Source organism: Hyla sarda, chromosome 1 (genome assembly GCF_029499605.1).
Source record: "Hyla sarda isolate aHylSar1 chromosome 1, aHylSar1.hap1, whole genome shotgun sequence".
NCBI classification, from domain to species: Eukaryota; Metazoa; Chordata; class Amphibia; order Anura; family Hylidae; genus Hyla; species Hyla sarda.
Window position 1 is genome coordinate 63417440 of NC_079189.1, and position 22659 is coordinate 63440098.

Sequence of the window (22659 nt, forward strand, 5' to 3'; positions counted from 1 at the left end):
CTGTATACAGTATTACTGTGTGTGCAGCGGACACTGCATTAAGTGTGTTAGTTATCTATAGTGGTATAGTGCAGTGGTCTTCAACCGGTGGACCTCCAGATGTTGCAAAACTACAACTCCCAGCATGCCCGGACAGCCAACGGCTGTCCGGGCATGCTGGGAGTTGTAGTTTTGCAACATCTGGAGGTCCACCGGTTGAAGACCACTGGTATAGTGAATCAGTTTACTGTTGATAGATAGTCCCCAATGATATGATTGTATATAATGAGGGTGCAATTTGGGTGCCTATTAATATAAGGTTTCTTTTGACCCCCTGGTCCTTTGTTGGTTATACAGCTCCTAAAGACATGAAGTAAAGGGTTAGTGACATTAATGAAAACCTTTGACACGTCACACAGACTGCTTCCGATCTCTACATATAGCTGGGTGAAGGATGCAGCAGGGCACTTCATTCCGTAAGTCGGTGCTCAGGACATCACATAGCAGGAGAGAAGCTCCAATAAAAATATTTTCTTTCTATTCTTTAGGAGTCCAGTGAACAGTGTCTCTCAATAATAGGACTTACCACTGGACTAAGCATGGAAAGATCAGAAATTTCACTCAAATGATGATAACGTATACCGAATCTTTATCATGTCCTAACATGATGTTGGAAGTTCCGACTAAATGTACAATGTGACAGGCTCCCTTTAAAAGGGGAACTCCGGTGGAAATTTTTTTTTTTTTTTTAAATCACCTGTGCTAAAATGTTGAAGGGGTACTCCGCACCACTAGACATCTTATCCCCTATCCAAAGGATAGGGGATAAGATGTCAGATCGCCGGGGTCCCGCTGCTGAGGACCCCCGGAATCTCGGCTGCAGCACCCACTTCACACCGGCAACCCTGGAGGCTTCGGATCCCTACCACAATGGCGGAAGAGCGTGAAGTCATGCCCCAACCCCTCAATGCAAGTCTATGGGATGTCCACCACGCCCCCTCCCATAGACTTGCATTGAGGGGGCGGGGCGTGACGTCACACGGGGCGGAGTCGTGACGTCACGCTCTTCCGCCATTGTGGTCGGGATCCGAAGCCTCCAGCGTTGCCGGTGTGAGGTGGAAGCCGTACAGGTGGGTGCTGCAGCCGAGATCCCGGGGGTCCCCAGCAGCGGGACCCCGGCGATCTGACATCTTATCCCCTATCCTTTGGCTAGGGTATAAGATGTCTAGGGGTGCGGAGTACCCCTTTAAACAGATTTGTAAATTACTTCTATTAAAAATCTTTACCCTTCCAGTACATATGTAAATATATGCTACAGAGGAAATTCTTTTCTTTTTGAATTTCTATTTTGTCTTGTCCAAAGTGCTCTGTGTTGACACCTGATGCCCATATCAGGAACTGTCCAGAGGAGGAGAAAATCCCCATAGCAAACCTATGCTGCTCTGGACAGTTCCTGACACGGACAGAGGTGTCAGCAGAGAGCCCTGTGGACAAGACAAAAAAAAAATTCAAAAATAATAGAATTTCCTCTGTAGCATACAGCTGCTAATAATTACTGGAAGGGTAAAGATTTTTTAATAGAAGTAATTTACAAATCTGCTTAACTTTCTGGCACTAGTTCATTTAAAAAAATAAAAAATAAATAAAAAAAATAAAAAAGTTTTCCACCGGAGTACCCCTTTAACTCAACATTAATCACTTAAAGGGGACTATTTACTTGTGGGACTCAGTGTGAGCCATGTCATTTAAAAATACAATGCCACAGAAGGAAGAATGTGCAGCCACTCCCAGGTGTCCTAGAAAACCTTGCTCAGCCACATCCCATAAAACTGTGATCCCAAAATAGTAGAACTAGTACCGGTAACAGACAGCGAGGACTCAGACTTTTCTTCTGCCTGTTCATGATTTGCATTTGTATCTTCTTTGTTGTTTAGAGTGGCCAGAAAATCTTGAACAACTTTTTCCACTTGAGGTCTAAAAGTGTGATTTATCTTTGGGTCCACAACCTGCGATATAATACGGTCAATACCAGACTCAAGCATTCCAGACCTAGAGTAAGAAAAAAAAAATAATTATTATTTTCCCCTATACATTACTGAAATAGTGGCAAGTCAACCTCGGGGAGGAGCTGTTATGTCCTGACTTAAAAGGGGTACTCCGCTGCTTAGCGTTTGGAACAAACTGGTCCGAAAACTGTAGTCAGCGCCGGGAGCTTGTGACATAGCCCCGCCCCTCATGACGTCACACCTCGCCCCCTCAATGCAAGTCTACGGGAGGGGGCGTGACAGCCGTCACTTCCCCTCCCATAGACTTGCATTGAAGGGGCGGAGCGTGACATGAGGGGCGGGGCTATGACATCACGAGCTCCCAGCGCCGGCTCCAATGTTCGGAACAGTTTGTTCCAAATGCTGAGCAGCGGAGTACCCCTTTTACTTGTGGAAGTTCGAGTAGGGAAAACCTGGGACTGCATAAAAAGGCTGAAGTATTGAGTTGAACACCATGCGGTACATTAATCATGGCTTATAAACAGGTGAAAATTTTTCCCAAGTTTGTTGAAATTGAGCTAAAAAAAAATAAAAAACACTGTGCGACTTTTTTAATTTCACTCACATTTGCAATGCCCATTGATGTACATGGGTTTGCTTTTTCACTTTGCAGTGGTAAGTGATTTATGAAGTGCAACTTTTCAAAAAGTTGCAGAATTGTCGCAATGCCCTCAATTACACTACAAATATACACCAGCCATGAGGTGGCTTAGAAAACTGGCTGTAGACAGCATTTAATAAAAGTTGTACAGGTAAAAAAGTCAGAGAAGAAACCATACAAAGTGGTGTCCATATAGCTTTCCATAGCGCTAGTCTATAGCTGGGGGGGGGGGTCACGGCTCCTCCATCACATCTTACAAGTTGTCTATTGAATAAAAGTTTATATTAACTCTTCAAGACTGGTCCAACCAGGCATGTTTCAAAGAGCCATAACTTTTCTTCCATCAATGTAACATCATTTTATCTTTATTCTTTGGATTGTTGCATTTCTATGCATTTTATTCTTTAAATAAATAAATAAATAAAGTCTATATTAGATTTTTGTATAACTACAAGCAGTGATACTAGGTTTCCAAAGGATGGGCACCTGTATGTGTAAGGCTGCATTCACACCACGTTTTTGCAATACAGTTCCCGTATACGTTTTCAATTTTAAAACCGTATTGAAAACCGTATGCATTGACTCTCCATTCAAAACCGTATGCCAAAAGATGTGTCCGGTTACATCCGTTTTGCAACTTGTACGGTTTTGTCTTTTTTTCCTGTACCCAAAACTGTAGCCTACCACGGTTTTTGGTCCGGGTAAAAACTTTTTTTTTTTTTTTTTTTACATGGGAGTCAATGGGAACCGTAGAAAACCGTATGTGCGTACGGTTCCATACGGTTTTTTATTTTGGAGTTTTTTTCTTGGAATTTCAATCAAACAAGTGAAACTTTATTCATAATGGAGTGAAAAGTTAAAAACTTATACGTTTTTTTTCATAATAAAAAAAAACAGATGCAACAGGACATCATTTTTCAAACCGTATATGGGTTAAAATTTGATACAATTTAGACCGGTTTTGAGGAATACGTTTTTCATCCAAAACCTGATATGGGAATTGTATTGCAAAAAAAACATGGTGTGAATGCAACCTTACACTAACTGCAACCTACTGGGCAGAAGCCGATGTAGAACGGGGGGCCTTTGTCAGGTCCCACATTGCAGGGTCCAATGGCCCTCCCTGTCAAACACCTTAGATGTCGCAGTTGTTATTCACTGCAGCATCTGACAGCTGGGCTCCTGCTGCACTCTTGTGGGTATAATGGGCAGTATATACACACAAGACCATACTGATTGATATAGGTCATGAGCACAGGGGCATTAAGGTGTTAAATATTTGGAGAGTTTCCTCATTACATCCACTCTGATATAACTTTACATAACCATGCAAGTCAGTATTTCCCAACCAGGGTCCTTCCAGCTGTTGCAAACTACAATTCCCAGCATGCCCGGACAGCCTTTGGCTGTCCGGGCATGCTGGGAATTGTAGTTTTGCAATAGCTGGAAGGACCCTGGTTGGGAAATACTGATGTAAGCTATCTAGTAGGTTGTAATGAGCGATATTCCTTATAGGGGTTATGCCAATATTTAATGATCTCTGCTATCCACAGCATCTATGGGGACAAAGTGGACACATTCAGCGCTCAGCCAATAGAGACTGAATGGAACAAATTCAGAATGTGTGCTGCTGCTCACTAGGGTCCTAAGAGCCCTAACGCACATAGAAAGAGCTGTATGAACCAAAGTCTATGGGCAGAGACAAGATGCCTGGAACTGCCCAAATGACCTGAAGCCCTGTTCCCTCCCAACTTTATAACTATGATTATTCTTAAAGTATTTCAGAGTGAATCATACTACATTATAGAGCTCATCTTGTTTCATTCTGTACATGGTTTGGGAAGCATAAACCTGAGGACAGGGATCCTCTAACTACCTCTTCCCATAAAACAAGATTTGCAGTTCCTGCCAAAATAAATGGTCTATTAACAGGACTGACAACGATAGTAATATCAGATCTTTGTCAGTCATGGTCTGTAGATGGGTGATGAATGTTCGTGAGTAAACCACTAGTGTTCGTGTAATTGTGAAAACTTTTGACATGTTGTCCAAGCACGTGACAAATCCACTGGGACCCCCGCCCCTTCTAAAAGGGTAAGGAATATATTTTTGTGCACGATAGTGCCCATTTATAGGAGAACTGTCAGATTCTAAAACTTTTTACATTTTGTACATCTTGGCAAAACATTAACCTAATATACTTCATAAGATCATTTTAAATTCCTTTTGATATAAATCATGGCTTGAACAAAGTCCAGTAAGTGAGGGTGGGCTAGCACTCCTCTGTGCCCTCTCCTGTCTGATAGCACTCCTCTGTGCTCTCTCCTGTCTGATAGCACTCCTCAGAGAGCACAGAAGAGTGCTATCAGACAGGAGAGAGCACAGAGGAGTGCTATCAGACAGGAGAGAGCACAGAGGAGTGCTATCAGACAGGAGAGAGCACAGAGGAGTGCTATCAGACAGGAGAGAGCACAGAGGAGTGCTATCAGACAGGAGAGAGCACAGAGGAGTGCTATCAGACAGGAGAGAGCACAGAGGAGTGCTATCAGACAGGAGAGAGCACAGAGGAGTGCTATCAGACAGGAGAGAGCACAGAGGAGTGCTATCAGACAGGAGAGAGCACAGAGGAGTGCTATCAGACAGGAGAGAGCACAGAGGAGTGCTATCAGACAGGAGAGAGCACAGAGGAGTGCTATCAGACAGGAGAGAGCACAGAGGAGTGCTATCAGACAGGAGAGAGCACAGAGGAGTGCTATCAGACAGGAGAGAGCACAGAGGAGTGCTATCAGACAGGAGAGAGCACAGAGAAGTACTATCAGACAGGAGAGAGCACAGAGGAGTGATAGCCCAACCTTACTTACTCGACTTTGTCCATGTCTGTGCTACAGCTTGGACAAAGCCCTGATTTCTATAAAAAGGAAACAACATTTTCTTATAGGGTATATTAGAAAGGTTAATGTTTTGCCAACATGTACAAAGTTTTTGTATCTGACAGTGCTCATTTAAAGTGTTACTGTCATGAAAAACAACTTGACCTGTTGCTTAGACAAGTAAAAAATTGTGGATTGCACCGGGTGCCAGTGCTATGATCTGCTGTGACCATGACCTACAAGACAGGGAAGCGGGCAGCATTGCGCTCCACTCCCCCACTGGCAGACCCAACTCATTCTCTGCATAGAAGTCTATGCAGGGAAAAGGTTGAATCATCACTTCTGACCACGTAAGACAAGCAAAATAGAAATGACTGCATCTCTTTTACTCACTTGAGCACCTGCTGCCGGATGTTATTCCTCAGCTGGTTCTTGTTCAGATGAGGACTCCATGTGTGGTTTGCCAAGTGGTTAGACACAAAATTATCAACCCGTTGCCTCAGATTTTGGTATGCAGGCTGCAAGAGAAAGGAGACAACACTCAGCCTTTTTATGCATATCAGGGCTGATGCACATAGCTACAATAGATCACCTGGTCATACAGGTTCATAATACATCACCCATAGAAACACATGGGCTCATACTGTACCTTACACACAAGTTATTTTATTCTGTATGGATTGATGAGAAACAATTATGTGGAATACTGTATATTTTCTAAAGGAAGATGAAAAATACAAAGGCACTGTGGGTATATAAAATACAGAATGGTGCGGACTCCATGTCCAACTTTCACACACATGGGTTCTCTCTTTAAAAAGGGTTTTGGATTATTATTACATTTTTTTTTTTTTTTTTTTTTTAATAAGCCTGTGAGGTTTTGTGATGGATGTGATGAGCATGTGGCACTGGAGACAGTCAATGGCCTCAGAGGTTATGAGCTGGAAGACAATGCTGTGGCCCTTGACTGAATGCAGCATCACATACACAAGCAAACCCTTTTTTTTCTATATTATGCAATAAATGACTTAACAGCACTGGTGACCATTCACATAACATTACCATTCAACCAATATTTTGCAGTCTGTACCTAAACAATTTACAAAAAAATGCATGTGTGCAGTTAGGCTGTGTTCACACATTAAATTTACATTGTGCTTTCTCATTGTCTGAGCTGTAAGTAGACTGGCAATGCTAAATTATTAGAATAGTCTGGATTTTCTGAAGGCATCACTCACCAACTCAGTTGTGTGCTCTGAACAGAATCCAGTCTTTGGCTGTGCTCACACTATGTGTTTCATGCATTTTTTATTTGACTTTTTCCTTTTTTAAATTGGTAATTACAATGCTAGGCATGGGAATTCACCAAAGGAAAAAAGAAATGCATGTTAAAAAAACGCAAGAAAAATGTAATGTTTTAACAAAACCTGGGTGGAGGGAACAGCAGGGACCAGAGAAAGTTATACATTCTTAGACAGAGTGACAGCAAGAATGAAGTACTGAACTACAGCATACAGACAGACAGCAGTCCAAAACCAACAGCACATGAAAATAGATCATCAATAAAGCAGGTATACGACCCTGGTTAGGGGCACAACAAATATCAAATCGATCAATGTATCCAAGGTTTATACAAATAAGGTGATTTATTCCATAGTGCACAAGATTGACAACATTTCAGTGTCCAAGGTTAATCTCTTCAGAAGCCGAAGAAAAAAAAAAAAAGTTAGGAGCCAGGATGCCACACATCAGGTAACAATGTGACACAACCTGACATCATATGACCATCCATTAGTGTCCCCACCTCTCCCCCCCCCCCCCCCGTGTCACAGCCCTTAGTGTCCCCACCTCTCCCCCTGTCTCACAGCCATTAGTGTCCCCACCTCTCCCCCCCCCCCCCGTGTCACAGCCATTAGTGTCCCCACCTCCCCCCCCCCCGTGTCACAGCCATTAGTGTCCCCACCTTCCCCCCCCCCCCGTGTCACAGCCATTAGTGTCCCCACCTCTCCCCCCCCCCCTTGTCACAGCCATTAGTGTCCCCAACTCTCCCCCCCCGTGTCACAGCCATTAGTGTCCCCACCTTCCCCCGCCCCGTGTCACGGCCATTAGTGTCCCCTCCTCTCCCTGTGTCACAGCCATTAGTGTCCCATCATCTTCCTCGTGTCACAGCCATAAGTTTCCCCTCATCTTCCTCGTGTCACAGCCATTAGTGTCCCATCATCTTCCTCGTGTCACAGCCATTAGTGTCCCCTCAAAAGATTTCCTGATTCTATCTGCTCCTAGAAAAGCTGGATGACAACCAACATGGCCATCACCATTTGTGTCATTTAGCTTTCCTAGACTCCCAAATAGCTGATCAGCTTCTCTGCTATTCAAGAGTATGGCTTTATTGCTGAAGTGCAGTGGAGTACTCAACCAAGCCCTCCAGCATTTTCTATACGCTCCCATGGTTATGTGTAGTCCTTGTGAGTCTGTTTCCGAATGCGCCGCTCACCACTCTCCTCCTCACACTTCTCTCCTCAGTAGAAAATGAAGCTGCTGCCCGCATGTAACTACCGGCATGCACACAGAGTGATGAACCCAAGTGGTCAGCACTAGAGCTGGCAAGTTTGATTAAAGGGGGAAGAGGGGGCAGCTGTGACATGCTAGAACAGCCTGACGAGACTATTTGTCAAGGCCAGCCTCATAACAAAAATATACATATCACATATGCTTCAATCCAATAAGCATTCAGGTTTAAATAGTTTGGAGTTGGAAAATATGCGTAAAAATGATGATACTCACTTGAGCATTAATCATGCACATGAAAATTCATTGACTTTCTGAGAAACCAGACATGTGTCTGAAACGGGACATCAGATTCTGAGCACCAGTGCGAAATAGGTCAGGAAATATTAAAGAGCACATGAAGTGCTAACCTCTCACCTGTTCTTCAGATCGGACATGAGACGCAGAGCAGCAAAGTACTGGGTACTATAACTTATCCCATATCCACAAGAGACAGGCCCCATTGTGGAGATCCCTGAGGGTTCCAGCAGTCAGACCTGATGCAAACTCCAATACGGGGCCTGTCTATTATTTTTGGAGCGCTACCTTCCCCAAGACACAATTATCTTGGAAGCGCTCTGCCCCATCACTGGTTGAGGCAGAGTATTGATGTGGATGGTGATTGGCTAAGCAGGCGATTGCTCCCAAGACAGATTTATATTCTAATGTGGGGGCCAGAGTTCTCCAATGTAACAGACGAGCCCCGTTCTGAGAATAGCAGCAGGTCCCAGTGGTCAGAGCCCCTGTAATCAGTCACTTATCCCCTATCCAGTGGATAGGGGTTAGGTTTAGAAGTACTAGAATATCCCTTTAACCCCCCCTGTACAATGCCTTGACAAGTTCCAAGTGAGTCCTTTTACTTAGGCCCGACCCATGCGTGAAACTCTGGAGAGAATCGTACAGTCGCCTTGCTTATCGTACCCCCACTTCTGCCTTTCCACATGCAAACTGCCTCACAGGTACAATTCAAGCAACAATTCTCCAGGGCCGCAAGCCAATCCTTACTTAAAAACAAAACAAAACACACAAAAAACACAACACACAGCACCGATCTCCCACAGGTAACATAAAAATAAAAAAAAAATAAAAAGTGATCAAGTTAAGGTATCACACAAACTTGAGCAGTAGACCTCCAGCTGTTGCAAAACTACAACTCTTAGGCTTCTTTCACACTAGCAAATTACTCCGTTTAGCAAGTTCCGTCCTAAAATCAGCTGTCACCGGCAGTAACCAAATCCTATAGGTCTATGGGATTTTTCTAATATCCGTTTTTATCCGTTATAGATAACGGACGTTATTTTGTGACAGAAGATAGTATGGAAGAAAATAGTTCATGAACTATTTTCTTCCGTACTATCTTCCATCACAAAATAACGTCCGTTATCAATAACGGATAAAAACAGATATTAGAAAAATCCAATAGACTATAATGGGATTTTCTAACGGACGTACAGCATAGGATTTGGTTACTGCCGGTGACAGCTGATTTTAGGACGGAATTAGAAACGGAACTTGCTAAACAGAGTAATTTGCTAGTGTGAAACAAGCCTTAGCGTGCCCAGACAGCTGGGAATTGTAGTTTTTTTACCACAGCTGGAGGTCCACAGTTTGGAGACTACTAAATTATAGTATTCCTGTATGTCTGTCCAGAGTTGCTGAGTCTATGAGAATGTATATTCCTTGCCTAACCCATCAATCTATATTAGTGTTTCCCAACCAGGGTGCCTCCAGCTGTTGCAAAACTACAACTCCCAGCATGCACGGACAGCCTTCGGCTGTCCGTGCATGCTGAGAGTTGTAGTTTTGCAACAGCTGGAGGCACCCTGGTTGGGAAACACTAATATAAAAAGAGACAAGTGGCAGCAAAGTGGAGACACCGCTCATCTCTGTAACACAATCTCATGCTATCCCCCCCATGTGCAGTTATCCTGGTATACACTACAATCATATATATATATATATATATATATATATATATATATATGAGGCTGGTAGTCCTGTCCTGCAGTGTCCTCATAGAACGACAACCTCCATCCCAACACACAACCCTCCAGCCATGACAGCTGTATCGCAGCCTCCAGACACTGAGCGCCCCCCTCACCTTGGTGTCCACATCAGCCAGGCAGTCTCTGCGAAACTGATCGAACAGCCCCTGGCTCTTCAGGTGGTTGACGATCAGCGACACCAACTTGGGATCCCCGGGCGGCAGGTTGGCCATGACAGTGTCCAGTGTTGTGCAGCGGCCGCCTCTCCACTCATCACCCAAAACAAACGCAACCGCTGCCCACGACCCCTGACCCGGAAGCGCCGGGGGATGCTGGGAAATATGTCACCAGCGAGAGAAAGAGTGACCGAGCCAGCGGACGGACTGCGAGTGCGGGAGACGTGCGACATCTAGCGGTGGAGCCGGTGTATATCAGGCTGTGTACAATATATGGGGGAGATTTATCAAAACTTGTGCCGAGGAAAAGAGCAATAGTTGTCTATAGCATCCAATCAGATTGCTTCCTTTATCTTTAAGTGGCATTTAAAAAAAAATGAAAGAAGCGATCTGATTGGTTGCTATAGGCAACCGGTCAACTTTTTCTCTGCATCGGTTTTCATATATATATATATATATATATATATATATATATATATATATATACATACATACACGCTTGATAATGGCTCCATAGGAGCTGAAACGTTGCGCTGTATTGAGATATGTGTGAATAAATGCACCTTTTTTACTGGAGTGCTGCGCCATTGGAATTTTTATCTACAAGGGACCCTGATCAGGTTTGGACGCTGGCACCCATCTTGTATTGGAACAGAGCTGTGCTGCAATTACTTCTTACTATATATAGATATATATATAGATATATATATAGATATATATATAGATATATATATAGATATATATACGGGATGAGTATTTAACTCAGGGCGAGTTCACCACTCCTGGTGTGACGGAGCTTTCAAGGGCCACTAAGCACTCTGCAGGCATTCTGGGTAGGGGAATATGCAAATCAGCTCATTACATCACCTTTTCAGGCGATGTTCCCTGGTATCAGCTTAGCTCCTGTTACGAAATATATTCCGTAACTGGAGCTAAGCTGATACCAGGGAACATCGCCTGAAAAGATGATGTAATGAGCTGATTTGCATATTCCCCTATATATATATATATATATATATATATATATATATATATACATATACTCACAAATGCACATATAGATATGTGTGTGTGTATATATATATATATATATATATATATATATTATATATATATATATATATATATATATATTCTAATAATTCTATATATTTCGACTTAAACAAAACAATTCTGATCTACAGGAATACAGTGAACAATCTAATGACTTAGCTGCTAGGTTAACTAGAAGGAATAATTCAAAAAGCACGTTCCCAAGTGGATGCACTATCCAGAAATTCTCTGTTAGAACCATCAGGCAAGAAAAACTATGATGCTATCCAGAATAGGAGAGTTGTCTTTGCATTTAAAAACAGTTCAATTAAAGGAGTACTCCAGCGCAAAATAACTTATGGATAGGGGATAAGTTATAGATCGCGGGAGGTCCGAGCGCTGGGGCCCCCCGGGATCTCCTAGACGGGGCCGCGACAGTCTGCCGGAAGTGAAGTTTCGTCTCCAGCAGAAAGCCGCGGCAGACACTCCCCCACCATGTATCTCTATGCGGTACATGGAGGGGGCGTGTCGGCCGCAGCGTCATGCGGGGACGGAAGGCCCCCTTTCCTGTATATTGCCGCGGCCCCGTACCGGAGATCGCTGGGGGTCCGAGCGCTGGGACCCCCACAATCTATAACTTATCCCCTATCCTTCGGATAGGGGATAAGTTATTTTGCACTATAGATGTCCTTTAATTCTACTATTAAGACAGCAATATGGAAGAATTGGCATATTATCGAAGAAGATGATGACTTAGGAGAACGAATAAATTCACAAATGAAGAAGAAATGAATAAGTCATAATGATAATTGGTTAAAAACTGTAGTTCCTAAGGGCAACTAAAAATGTGGAAATTGTCCCCAATGTAAATTTAACATAGCTGCCAGTGCAGGAAGATTAGGAGATACCTGATATTCAGTGAATGATCTCATTACATGTAGGACCACTTTTGTACTGTATTTTTTGATATGTAGTTGCATGCGGTGTTACGTTGGAAAAACGATTAGACAGATGCGAATTAGGGTGCGCAAACATTTGCACTCAATTTAAACAGGACATGGATCCCCACATTTTATACAGCACTAAAAAAATTCCAAAGTCCAAAATAGTGCATTTTTGGCCACTTTTTATATCATGAAAAAATGAATAAAAAGCGATTAATAAGTCCTATCAATGCAAAAATTGAACCGTTAAAAACTTCAGATCACGGCGCAAAAAATGAGCGCTCATACCGCCCCATACACGGAAAAATAAAAAAGTTATAGGGGTCAGAAATGACAAATTTAAACGTATTAATTTTCCTGCATGAAGTTATGATTTTTTCCAGAAGTCCGACAAAATCAAACCAATATAAGTATGGTATCATTTTAACCGTATGGACCTACAGAATAAATGTCAGGTGTCATTTTTACCGAAAAATGTACTACGTAGAAACGGAAGCCCCCAAAGTTACAAAACTGCGTTGTTTTTTTCAATTTTGTCTCACAATGATTTTTTTTCCTTTTCACCGTAGATTTTTGGGCAAAATGACTGACGTCATTACAAAGTAGAATTGGTGGCGCAAAAAATAAGCCATCATATGGATTTTTAGGTGCAAAATTGAAAGAGTTATGATTTTTAAAGGCAAGGAGCAAAAAACGAAAATGCAAAAACGGAAAAAACCCCGGTCCTTAAGGGGTTAAATGTCTAGATAGCATTAAATTTCTAGATAGCCTTATATGTCTAGATATATTTCTCATTGCCAGATCCAGATACTAGGAAAATCCAGATACTAGGAAAGGTATCAAAAGAATGTAAATGTGTTTAGTCTACTTAGGATGTATAGCAAAAGTACAGATCATCCTGTTCTATAAGCATCCTGTTGTAGTCCTAGTCCCTCTGTCTCAGGGGACAGACGTCCAGGCCGACTTATCTTTAGTAAGGGGGTTTGTGGTGTCCCGATACCGCATCCTATACGGTACCTATGTATGTGTGGATCCCCATAGCCAGTGTCCCTAGGACGTAGGGATCCCTGTCATTTAATTAACCCCTTGTCGCCTCTATTTCTACTAATAGACCAGTGGTCTATATAAGGTTAATGTAAATATAAGGATATATCTGTAAATAAATGGTTATTTACCTGTGCCATAGCGTTGCAGGACCTGCGGGTCATGTGACTAGGTGAACTCTATGGTATTAAGCTTAAGGACCTTTGGAGGCCCTGTGACGTAAGCAATCCCATTACACTCTGTATTGGTGAATGGCAGATGTTCGGACCAATCGGATTTGCCCCGCCCCCTGCCCATATAAGGGAGCGGCGGCCATGTTTCTCTCTCTTACCTCTCTTACCTCGCGGGCTGTCATGAGAGAAGGATCTGCGCAGTATCTAACGCAGTGAGTTAGGCCCGAGCCTTGCGGCAACGGCTGAACAATTCTAAATCTAGAGTGTATCAATCCCCAGACACTTTGCAGCATCACCGGACCTAATAATACCCCTAAATCCGGACGGATCTGCAAATATCCACCCTAAATTCAGAGACTGTATGACTAGCTCAAGGTCCGCAACTACTGCCAGTCACTGAGCAATATAAGGACTGTTTGTACGAGACTGTTACTGTGCCTTGGATACTGCAAGCACTTAAGTAAAGTTGTTCAAGTTCAAGTTCAAATCTCCTTGTGGACATTCAGTCATTTCATGCACCTATCGTTACTGGGAAGGGCGGCGATAGGCCGGAGCATTGACTCAGCATAACAGCCCTCAGCCTGGCGTCACGAACTATAGGGTTAACATTAACCCCTCCTATACCGATATCATACCACCACTACACCCCAGTCTTTTATTTTTAATCTTGCAGCCAGGGAATATGGAGAAAGACATTTTTTCACTGGAGTTCTCTTTAACCCCTTAGCGACGCAGGACGTATATTTACGTCCTGCGCCGGCTCCCGCGATATGAAGCGGGATCGCGCCGCAATCCCGCATCATATTGCGTCGGTCCCGGCGCTCATCAACGGCCGGGACCCGCGGCTAATACCACACATCGCCAATCGCGGCGATGTGCGGTATTAACCCTTTAGAAGCAGCGGTCAAAGCTGACCGCCGCTTCTAAAGCGAAAGTGAAAGTGACCCAGCTGCTCAGTCGGGCTGTTTGGGACCGCCGCGGTGAAATTGCGGCGTCCCGAACAGCTTACAGGACACCGGGAGGGCCCTTACCTGCCTCCTCGGTGTCCGATCGGCGAATGATTGCTCCGTGTCTGAGATCCAGGCAGGAGCAGTCAAGCGCCGATAACACTGATCACAGGCGTGTTAATACACGCCTGTGATCTGTGTAAAAGATCAGTGTGTGCAGTGTTATAGGTCCCTATGGGACCTATAACACTGCAAAAAAAATGTAAAAAAAAAAGTGTTAATAAAGGTCATTTAACCCCTTCCCTAATAAAAGTTTGAATCACCCCCCTTTTCCCATAAAAAAATAAAACAGTGTAAAATAAATAAATAAACATATGTGGTATTGCCGCTTGCGTAAATGTCCAAACTATAAAAATATATCATTAATTAAACCGTATGGTCAATGGTGTACGCGCAAAAAAATTCCAAAGTCAAAAAAGCGCATTTTTGTAACTTTTTATACCATTAAAAAATGAATAAAAAGTGATCAAAAAGTCCGATCAAAACAAAAATCATACCGATAAAAACTTCAGATCACGGCGCAAAAAATTAGTCCTCATATCGCCCTGTACGTGGAAAACTAAAAAAGTTATAGGGGTCAGAAGATGACATTTTTAAACGTATACATTTTCCTGCATGTAGTTATGATTTTTTCCAGAAGTGCGACAAAATCAAACCTATATAATTAGGGGATCATTTTAACCGTATGGACCTGCAGAATAATGATAAGGTGTAATTTTTACCGAAATATGCACTGCGTAGAAACGGAAGCCCCCAAAAGTTACAAAATGGCATTTTTTCTTTGATTTTGTCGCACAATGATTTATTTTTTCCGTTTCGCCGTGCATTTTTGGGTAAAATGACTAATGTCACTGCAAAGAAGAATTGGCGACGCAAAAAATAAGCCATAATATGGATTTTTAGGTGGAAAATTGAAAGGGTTATGATTTTTAAAAGGTAAGGAGGAAAAAACGAAAGTGCAAAAATGGAGTCCTTAAGGGGTTAAAGGGGTATTCCGGTTGAAAAGGTTTGTGTTTTTTTTTTTTTGTTTTTTTTTCTTTATCAACTGGTGCCAGAAATTAAAACAGATTTGTAAATCACTTCAATTAAAAAATCTTAATCCTTCCAGTTCTTATTAGCTGCTGAATACTACAGAGGAAATTCTTTTCTTTTTTGGAACAAAGAGCTCTCTGCTGAATCATGAGCACAGTGCTCTCTGCTGACATCTCTGTCCATTTAAGGAACTGACTAGAGCAGCATATGTTTGCTGTGGGGATTTTTCTCCTACTCTGGACAGTTCCTAAAATGGACAGAGATGTCAGCAGAGAGCACTGTGCTCGTGATGTCAGCAGAGAGCTCTGGGTTAAAAAAAAAAAGAATTTCCTCTGTAGTATTCAGCAGCTAATAAGTACTGGAAGGATTAAAAATTTTTAATAGAAGTAATTTACAAATCTGTTTAACTTTCTGGCACCAGTTGATTTAAAAAAAAAAAGTTTTCCACCGGAATACCTCTTTAAGTACAAAGTATCTGGTTCTGCAGGGGTGTGGCTATAGGAGGTGTAGAGGCAGAAGTCACGTCTGAGCCCTGGTATCTGAGGGGGCCACATAAGAAGACCTCAGAATTATACATAGTACATAGTGAGTGGGGGCCATGGAGCCTGAGGGAGTTTATAAATGGCAGGTGGGGCCCTTGGTATGTGAGGCAGTACATGGTCCCGCCGCTGGGGATCCCCGCAATCTGTCATGCAGCACCCCGCTATCAACAGCCTCCGGAGCGAACATCGCTCCGGGTCTGATGAATCACATTCACGGGGCCGGAGTATCGTGACGTCACGGCTCCACCCCGTTCCGCCACCTTAATTCAAGCCTATGGGAGAGAGAGTGACAGCCGCCACACCCCCTCCCATAGGCTTGCGTTGAGGGAGCGGAGCGTGATGTCACACGGGGGCGGAGCCGTGACGTCACGATGCTCCGGCCCCGTGATCGTGATTCCTCGGAGGCTGATGATAACGGGGTGCTGCATGACAGATTGCGGGGGTCCCCAGTGACATAAGATGTCTTGGGTCACCTGGTCACTGATACCTCCTGGGTAACAATCACATAACAACTAACATGTTAACAGTATTAAAGTGACAATGATTTCTATACATCTTATACAGTATACTACATAATAAACATATGTACATGGGGAACAAATGCACGGGGGGCCCAGGGGATACTGAAGGGAGGCTGCCTGACAGGGCAGCAAGGGTATGGGGTAACACCTCCCATACTGGGCCACCCCATATTTGTCTATCGCCTGTGGAAATGCTCATATTTTAGTCTAGATTGTTTGAGGGGGGAAGGGCTGTTTCCTAATGTTATGTAATTTAGGTCTAGAGTTCCTCTAGGAATCTTATTGTTGAGGCCATTGTGGTAGTGGGATGTTATGAGGGCAGATGTTGTTACCCTAGGGGAAGATGGCATTAACCCCTTGTATTCGTGATGCCAGGGTGTGGTTTAGCCTAAAACCACCCAAAGTTATACCGCTAGATCCTGGGCTAGACACGGGGGCAATAAAGACTCCAACACCAAGTTACGGACATGTGGTAGCCCTTGAGGGGTATAGTGTAGTCGGGGTGTTGCTGTGTTGGAATATGAGGGGTTAATTTAACCCTTGTCACTCGTGACGCCAGGGTGAGGGTTAATACGCTGAGGTAGTTGCTAGGCCTATCGCCACCCTTCCCAGAAACGATAGGTGCATGCAGAAATAAGCGATTGTCCACGGCAGTGCTGAACTTGAACTTGCAGGAACTTTACTGATGAATTGCGGTACATTCAGTAATGGTAACAGTCTTAGTAACAGAGTCTATTATCAGCACGGCAGTGACTGACAGTTGCTTAGGACCGATAAGTTATCCTGAGATTTGTAGAATTAGGTTTTGCAGAGATCCGATGGATTTAGGGGTCTGTTTAGGTCCAGTGATCTTGCGGAGTAATAGGGAATTGAAGTAACTCACAGTTTTGGAATGACGGCCGATGCCGCAAGGCTTTGGCCTAGTAGTTGCCGATGACAGCTGCGCAGATCCGTCCTCATCAGCAACCCACAGGGAAAGATAACTAGTAATGGCCGCCGCTCCCTTATATGGGCAGGGCCGTTTTGGATTGGTCCATGTCAGCTGTCACTCACCGTTACAAAGCATGGTGGGTGATCACCTGACTACCTACAAAGGTCCTTGAGTAAAAACCATAGAGTTCTGATACACATCACGTGACCCGCAGGTCCTGCGACACCACAACAAGGTAAGTACACTTTATATACATATAGACAATTAGAATTTGAATAATTTTAATTATTAAAGGGGTGACTAGGGTCTAACTATAGATGAGGATCCCACAGGTACCTAGGGACTCTGACTTTGGGGACCTCACCTCAAGGTAACGGATGCAATCCGGTACCGGGACACCACAGACAACAGTAGCTTTACTGAGGGTAGACAGTTGGTAAAGTCTATACAGCTCAGCCAGGGCCCAAGGAGGTAACCAGTGATGCAGAGACTTTAAGGGCTTTCCGGGACTTGTAGTAGGACTGGACATTTTGGTGCAGGCCACTCTGACTTGACAGATGACAGGGACTGGCTTGACTTGACTCATAAAGCTGTGACTTTACCTTACTTGACATTGATATTGCCTGCAGGACTTGACTTTGAGGTCTCCAACACTTTGGACACACACACTAGGCACGACTGCACTGGACCTCAGCTTAGCAGAAGAGCAGAGCTCAAAGAGACAGAAGCTAGCTCCACCAAGGGCTTATATGGGGGAGACTAGCAGGGAGCCCATAGGTAACTCATGGGATCGCGTGGTCACTGGTACCTCCTGGTTAACAATCACATGACATATCACATGGTATATCTCTTAACTCCTTAAGGACTCAGGGCGTACCTGTACTTCTTGAGTCCGCTCTCATTCTATAACGCGGGGCCACAATATAAAAAATCAATACAAAAATGGTACCACTAAAAACTTCAGATCATGGTGCATAAATACCGCCCCATACACAGAAAAATAAAAAAATTATAGGGGTCAGAAGATGACAATTTTAAACGTATACATTTTCCTGCATGTAGTTATGATTTTTCCAGAAGTACGACAAAATCAAACCTATATAAGTAGGGTATCATTTTAATCGTATGGACCTACAGAATAAAGAGAAGGTGTCATTTGTACTGTGTAGAAACGGAAGCCCCCAAAAATTACAAAATGGCATTTTTTCTTCAATTTTGTCGCACAATAATTTTTTTTCCCGTTTTGCTGTAGATTTTTGGGTACAATGACTGATGTCATTACAAAGTAGAATTGGTGGTACAAAAAATAAGCCATCATATGGATTTTTTGGTGCAAAATTGAAAGGGTTACGATTTTTTGAAGGTAAGGTGGAAAAAACGAAAGTGCAAAAACGGAAAAACCCTGAGTCCTTAAGGGGTTGAAGCAACATTAAATTTTATAACACTTTACATGGTAAAACATATTTACAATGGGGAAACAAGTGCAGGGGGCCTTGGGGACACTGAAGGAGGCTGCCTGACAGGACAGCAGGAGCACGGGGTAACACCTCCCTTACTGGACCACCACACCATGTTCCCACATAGTTTTTATGCCTGTTTTTCAGCAAGAAAAACTAAGGAACAGCCAAAAAAGAATTGTATTTCCAATAAGTTCTATTCATCTCAGTAGGAAAATAGCCTTTTGTTCTCACCTAATTTAAACCCTTAGGGACTCAGCCTATTTTCACCTTAAAGGGGTACTCCGGTGAAAAACTTTTTTTTTTTTTTTTAAATCAAACCTAAACCTCTCTGGTTTTTTGGAACCTCTATGACCACCCCTAAACTCAATAGATTCTGGACCCCCTGAATGATTAGGGCTAGGAAATCTGGGGATTTGGTTACTACAAATCTTGGGGGAGGGGGAGAGGAGAACTCTACCCTGTAACCCTCTTGGATTATGTTGACTATCCAAGGGTTGGGAATCAATGATTCCCAAATGTGGGCGAAGGATGACAATCTCGCCCCTACCGGAATGGCGTCATTGTTTACCTCCACCAGCGCTAGACTGGTTGGGGTTAAATAAGAAGCCTCTCCCTCTACCTCCTTTCCTATAGGACCAACGGCCTGTTTTGCCCTTACCTCTATAGGGCTGATTAGCTTCAGAAAGGAGAAAGGGGGTCTTTCTAGGTTGAGCTTTGTATTTGGGAAACCCTTTTTTATTGTCCGAGGCCTTAGCCAGGATATTATCTAAGTCAGCTCCAAAAACATAAAAAAAAAAAAAAACATGTCCATAAAAGGGAAGGACGGCTAATTTGTTTTTGGAGGTAACATCCCCTGTCCAGGATTTTAACCAGAGCACCCTTCTTGAAATATTTGACAGGACGGCAGTGCCGGCAGATAATCTGACAGATTCTGCAGATGCATCTGCGAGAAAATAGGTCGCCATTTTAAGAATAGGGAGACTTGCAATTATATCCTCTTTAGGGGTATCACCCTGTAGGTGTAGCTGAATTTGGTCAATCCACACATCCAAGGTTCTAGCTACACAAGTAGAAGCTACATTAGGTCTAAGCAACGTAGCTGCTGCCTCCCAAGATTTCTTTAAGAGACTCTCTGCTTTTCGGTCCATTGGATCCTTTAACTGAGAGGAGTCTTCAAATGGCAAGGAGGTATTTTTGGCCACCTTGGCTATGGGAGCGTCGACTTTTGGAATAGTGTCCCAGTTAGTTGAGTCAGTCTCAGCAAAGGGATAACGTCTCTTAATGCCCTTAGGAATAAAGGACCCCTTATCTGGTCTACCCCATTCGTCATTAATGATCTTATGAATGTTCGGATGAACAGAGAAGGAGGGAGATTTACGGTCACCTAGACCTCCGAATAATTCATCCTGAATGGTTTTAACCTCTTGTACCTCCTCAAGGTTAAGGGTGGCTCTAACTGCTTTAATAAGCTCCTCCATGTCCTCCGGATTAAACAGAAATTTTTTAAAACCTGTATCCTCTTCTTCTTGTGGGCTGTCTACACATTCATCCTCCTCCATACCCTGATGAGACGTATTATCAGAGATCATTTTAGTTTTTGATTGGATCTTTTGAGATCCAGACTGGACCGCCTGATTTGAAGAAGAGGATTTAGAAGCCTGGATTTCAGACTGAATCGTAGATCTAATATCTTTCATAATATCAGGAGTTTCCCCCGAGACTAAATTGGCAAGACATTTTTTACATAGCGTTTTTTTTTTAAGGTACCTGAGGTTCCTTATTACAGATTACACATTTTCTTATTTTAGATTTAGTTTTTACGGAAATCAAAGGAGTATCCTTTTCTCCCTAAAATATAAAGGGAGGAAAGGATCAGACAGTAGTTCTGAAGATAAGCCAGGGTATAAACCCTATTATAGGCCCTCATTACACACGGTTACTTGGATCTGCACGGGTTCCACCTCAGTGGCCTTGACCGGTGTAGACATCATGGAAAAACGACTGTAGCAGCAGAAATTGCTTCAGCTGAGACAAATAGCACCTTCAAGGGAACGGGCATAGAGGCTTGAAATCCATCATGATAAATGCCAAATAAAGCACCAGCGTCAGGAGTACTTACTAGATAACCTGCGGTGGGTAATAGGACATAGCAACTGTCTCTGCGTGAACGGAGAAGACGTTGAATTTGTGTCGGGTGGCCGCCAGTGTAACGGAGGTACTTCTAAGGGGCCGCCCCAACTCTTTTAGCAGATGAGCGCTCCTGCACTCTCAGAGATTCCTTCCCTACTCGGGACAGGAAAAACACTGGGCATGGAGAGGAAGGGGTGGGGTTTTAAACTCTCAGTGTTTTTCCTGTCCGAATTAGGCAGGTGCAATCTCCGGGTGCTGTCATGGAGACGACTTGGGAAATACCCCATATGTGGCCCTAAACTGTTTCCTTGAAATACGACAGGGCTCCGAAGTGAAAGAGCACCATGCGCATTTGAGGCCTAAATTGGTGATTTGCATAGGGGTGGACTCGGATGCAAGCGTTACAATTGGCTCCGCTATCAAAAATATTCTACGCCAGTGATTCCCAAACAGGGTGCCTCCAGCTGTAGCTAAACTCCCAGCATGCCTGGACAGTCAGTGCTGTCCGGAAATGCTGGGAGTTGTTGTTTTGCAACAGCTGGAGGCTCCATTTTGGAAACACTGCTGTATGATACGTTTTTCATTTTTATAGGGTGCAATCACATGGGCGGGTTCACGGTGAGTTTCCCGCTGGGAGTTTGCGCTACGGCAGAAAATTTGCCACAGCTTAAACTTGAAGCAGGAAACTCAATGTAAACCCGCCTGTCTGAATGTACCCTCCAGCTGTTGCAAAACTACAACTCCCAGCATGCATTGACAGACCGTGCATGCTGGGAGTTGCACAACAGCGTGAGGCACACTGGTTGGAAAGCCTTCAGTTAGGTTCTGTTACCTAACTCAGTATTTCCCAACCATTGTGCCTCCAGCTGTTGCAAAACTACAACTCCCAGCATGTACTGATCGCCGAAGGGCATGCTGGGAGATGTAGTTATGCAACAACTGGACGTACGCAACTACAAATCCCAGCGTGCCGAGACAGCTGTTTGCTGTTCGTGCATGCTGGGAGTTGTAGTTTTGCAAGATTTAGAGGGCCACAGCTTAGAGACCACCGCACAGTAATCTCCAAACTGTACGCCTCTAAATCTTTCAAAACTACAAATCCAAGCATGCCCAAACAGCAAACAGCTGGAGGGCTACAGTTTAGAGACCATTGCATAGTGGTCTCCAAACTGTCACCTTGCAGATGTTGCTAGGCAACTAATTACCTCCTGCTGCACACAGCGCTAGCGGCGGGGACCAAAATTCCCATGGGCATACCTGTACACCCTGCGTCCTTAAGGACTCAGGATGCAGGGCGTATGCATATGCCCTGCTTCCTGAAGAGTTTAACAAAAGTCTGTTTATAATGCAAGAATGCCTGAAAAAATAATTTTCAGCTATTTTTACATACTGACTAAAACGGACATGTTTTACTGTAAGAAGCTAAAACGAGCATGCTACTTAATTTTACGGCTGTAAAGATTATAGCTGTAAAATTGATAGATATGGGCAAAACGGGTACTTTACTAGATCAACTGAACACAATATTTTTGAAGAAATGATAATTTTTAGGATGTTCTTTAGGCCGTAAAAGGCCATTAGGACATTTGCTGCATTGGAAAACAGAACTAGCTAAGTTGAATGTATACATTTATACTGTA

The 22659-nt window shown here is 43.4% G+C and overlaps 1 protein-coding gene across 1 annotated transcript in view; it reads right to left on the reverse strand.

Moving 5' to 3' along the window:
* The window catches only part of BOD1L1 (biorientation of chromosomes in cell division 1 like 1), a 102057-nt gene extending 91717 nt beyond the window's left edge, over positions 1–10340 (reverse strand). Inside the window, exons 1-3 of the mRNA XM_056555167.1 lie at positions 10144–10340; positions 5889–6013; positions 1838–2028 (exon numbers count right to left, since the gene is read on the reverse strand). Of these exons, the coding sequence (XP_056411142.1) occupies positions 1838–2028; positions 5889–6013; positions 10144–10260 (433 nt within the window). The 5' untranslated portion in view covers positions 10261–10340. The remainder of the gene's footprint in view (positions 1–1837; positions 2029–5888; positions 6014–10143) is intronic.
* Positions 10341–22659: the final 12319 nt, after the last annotated feature.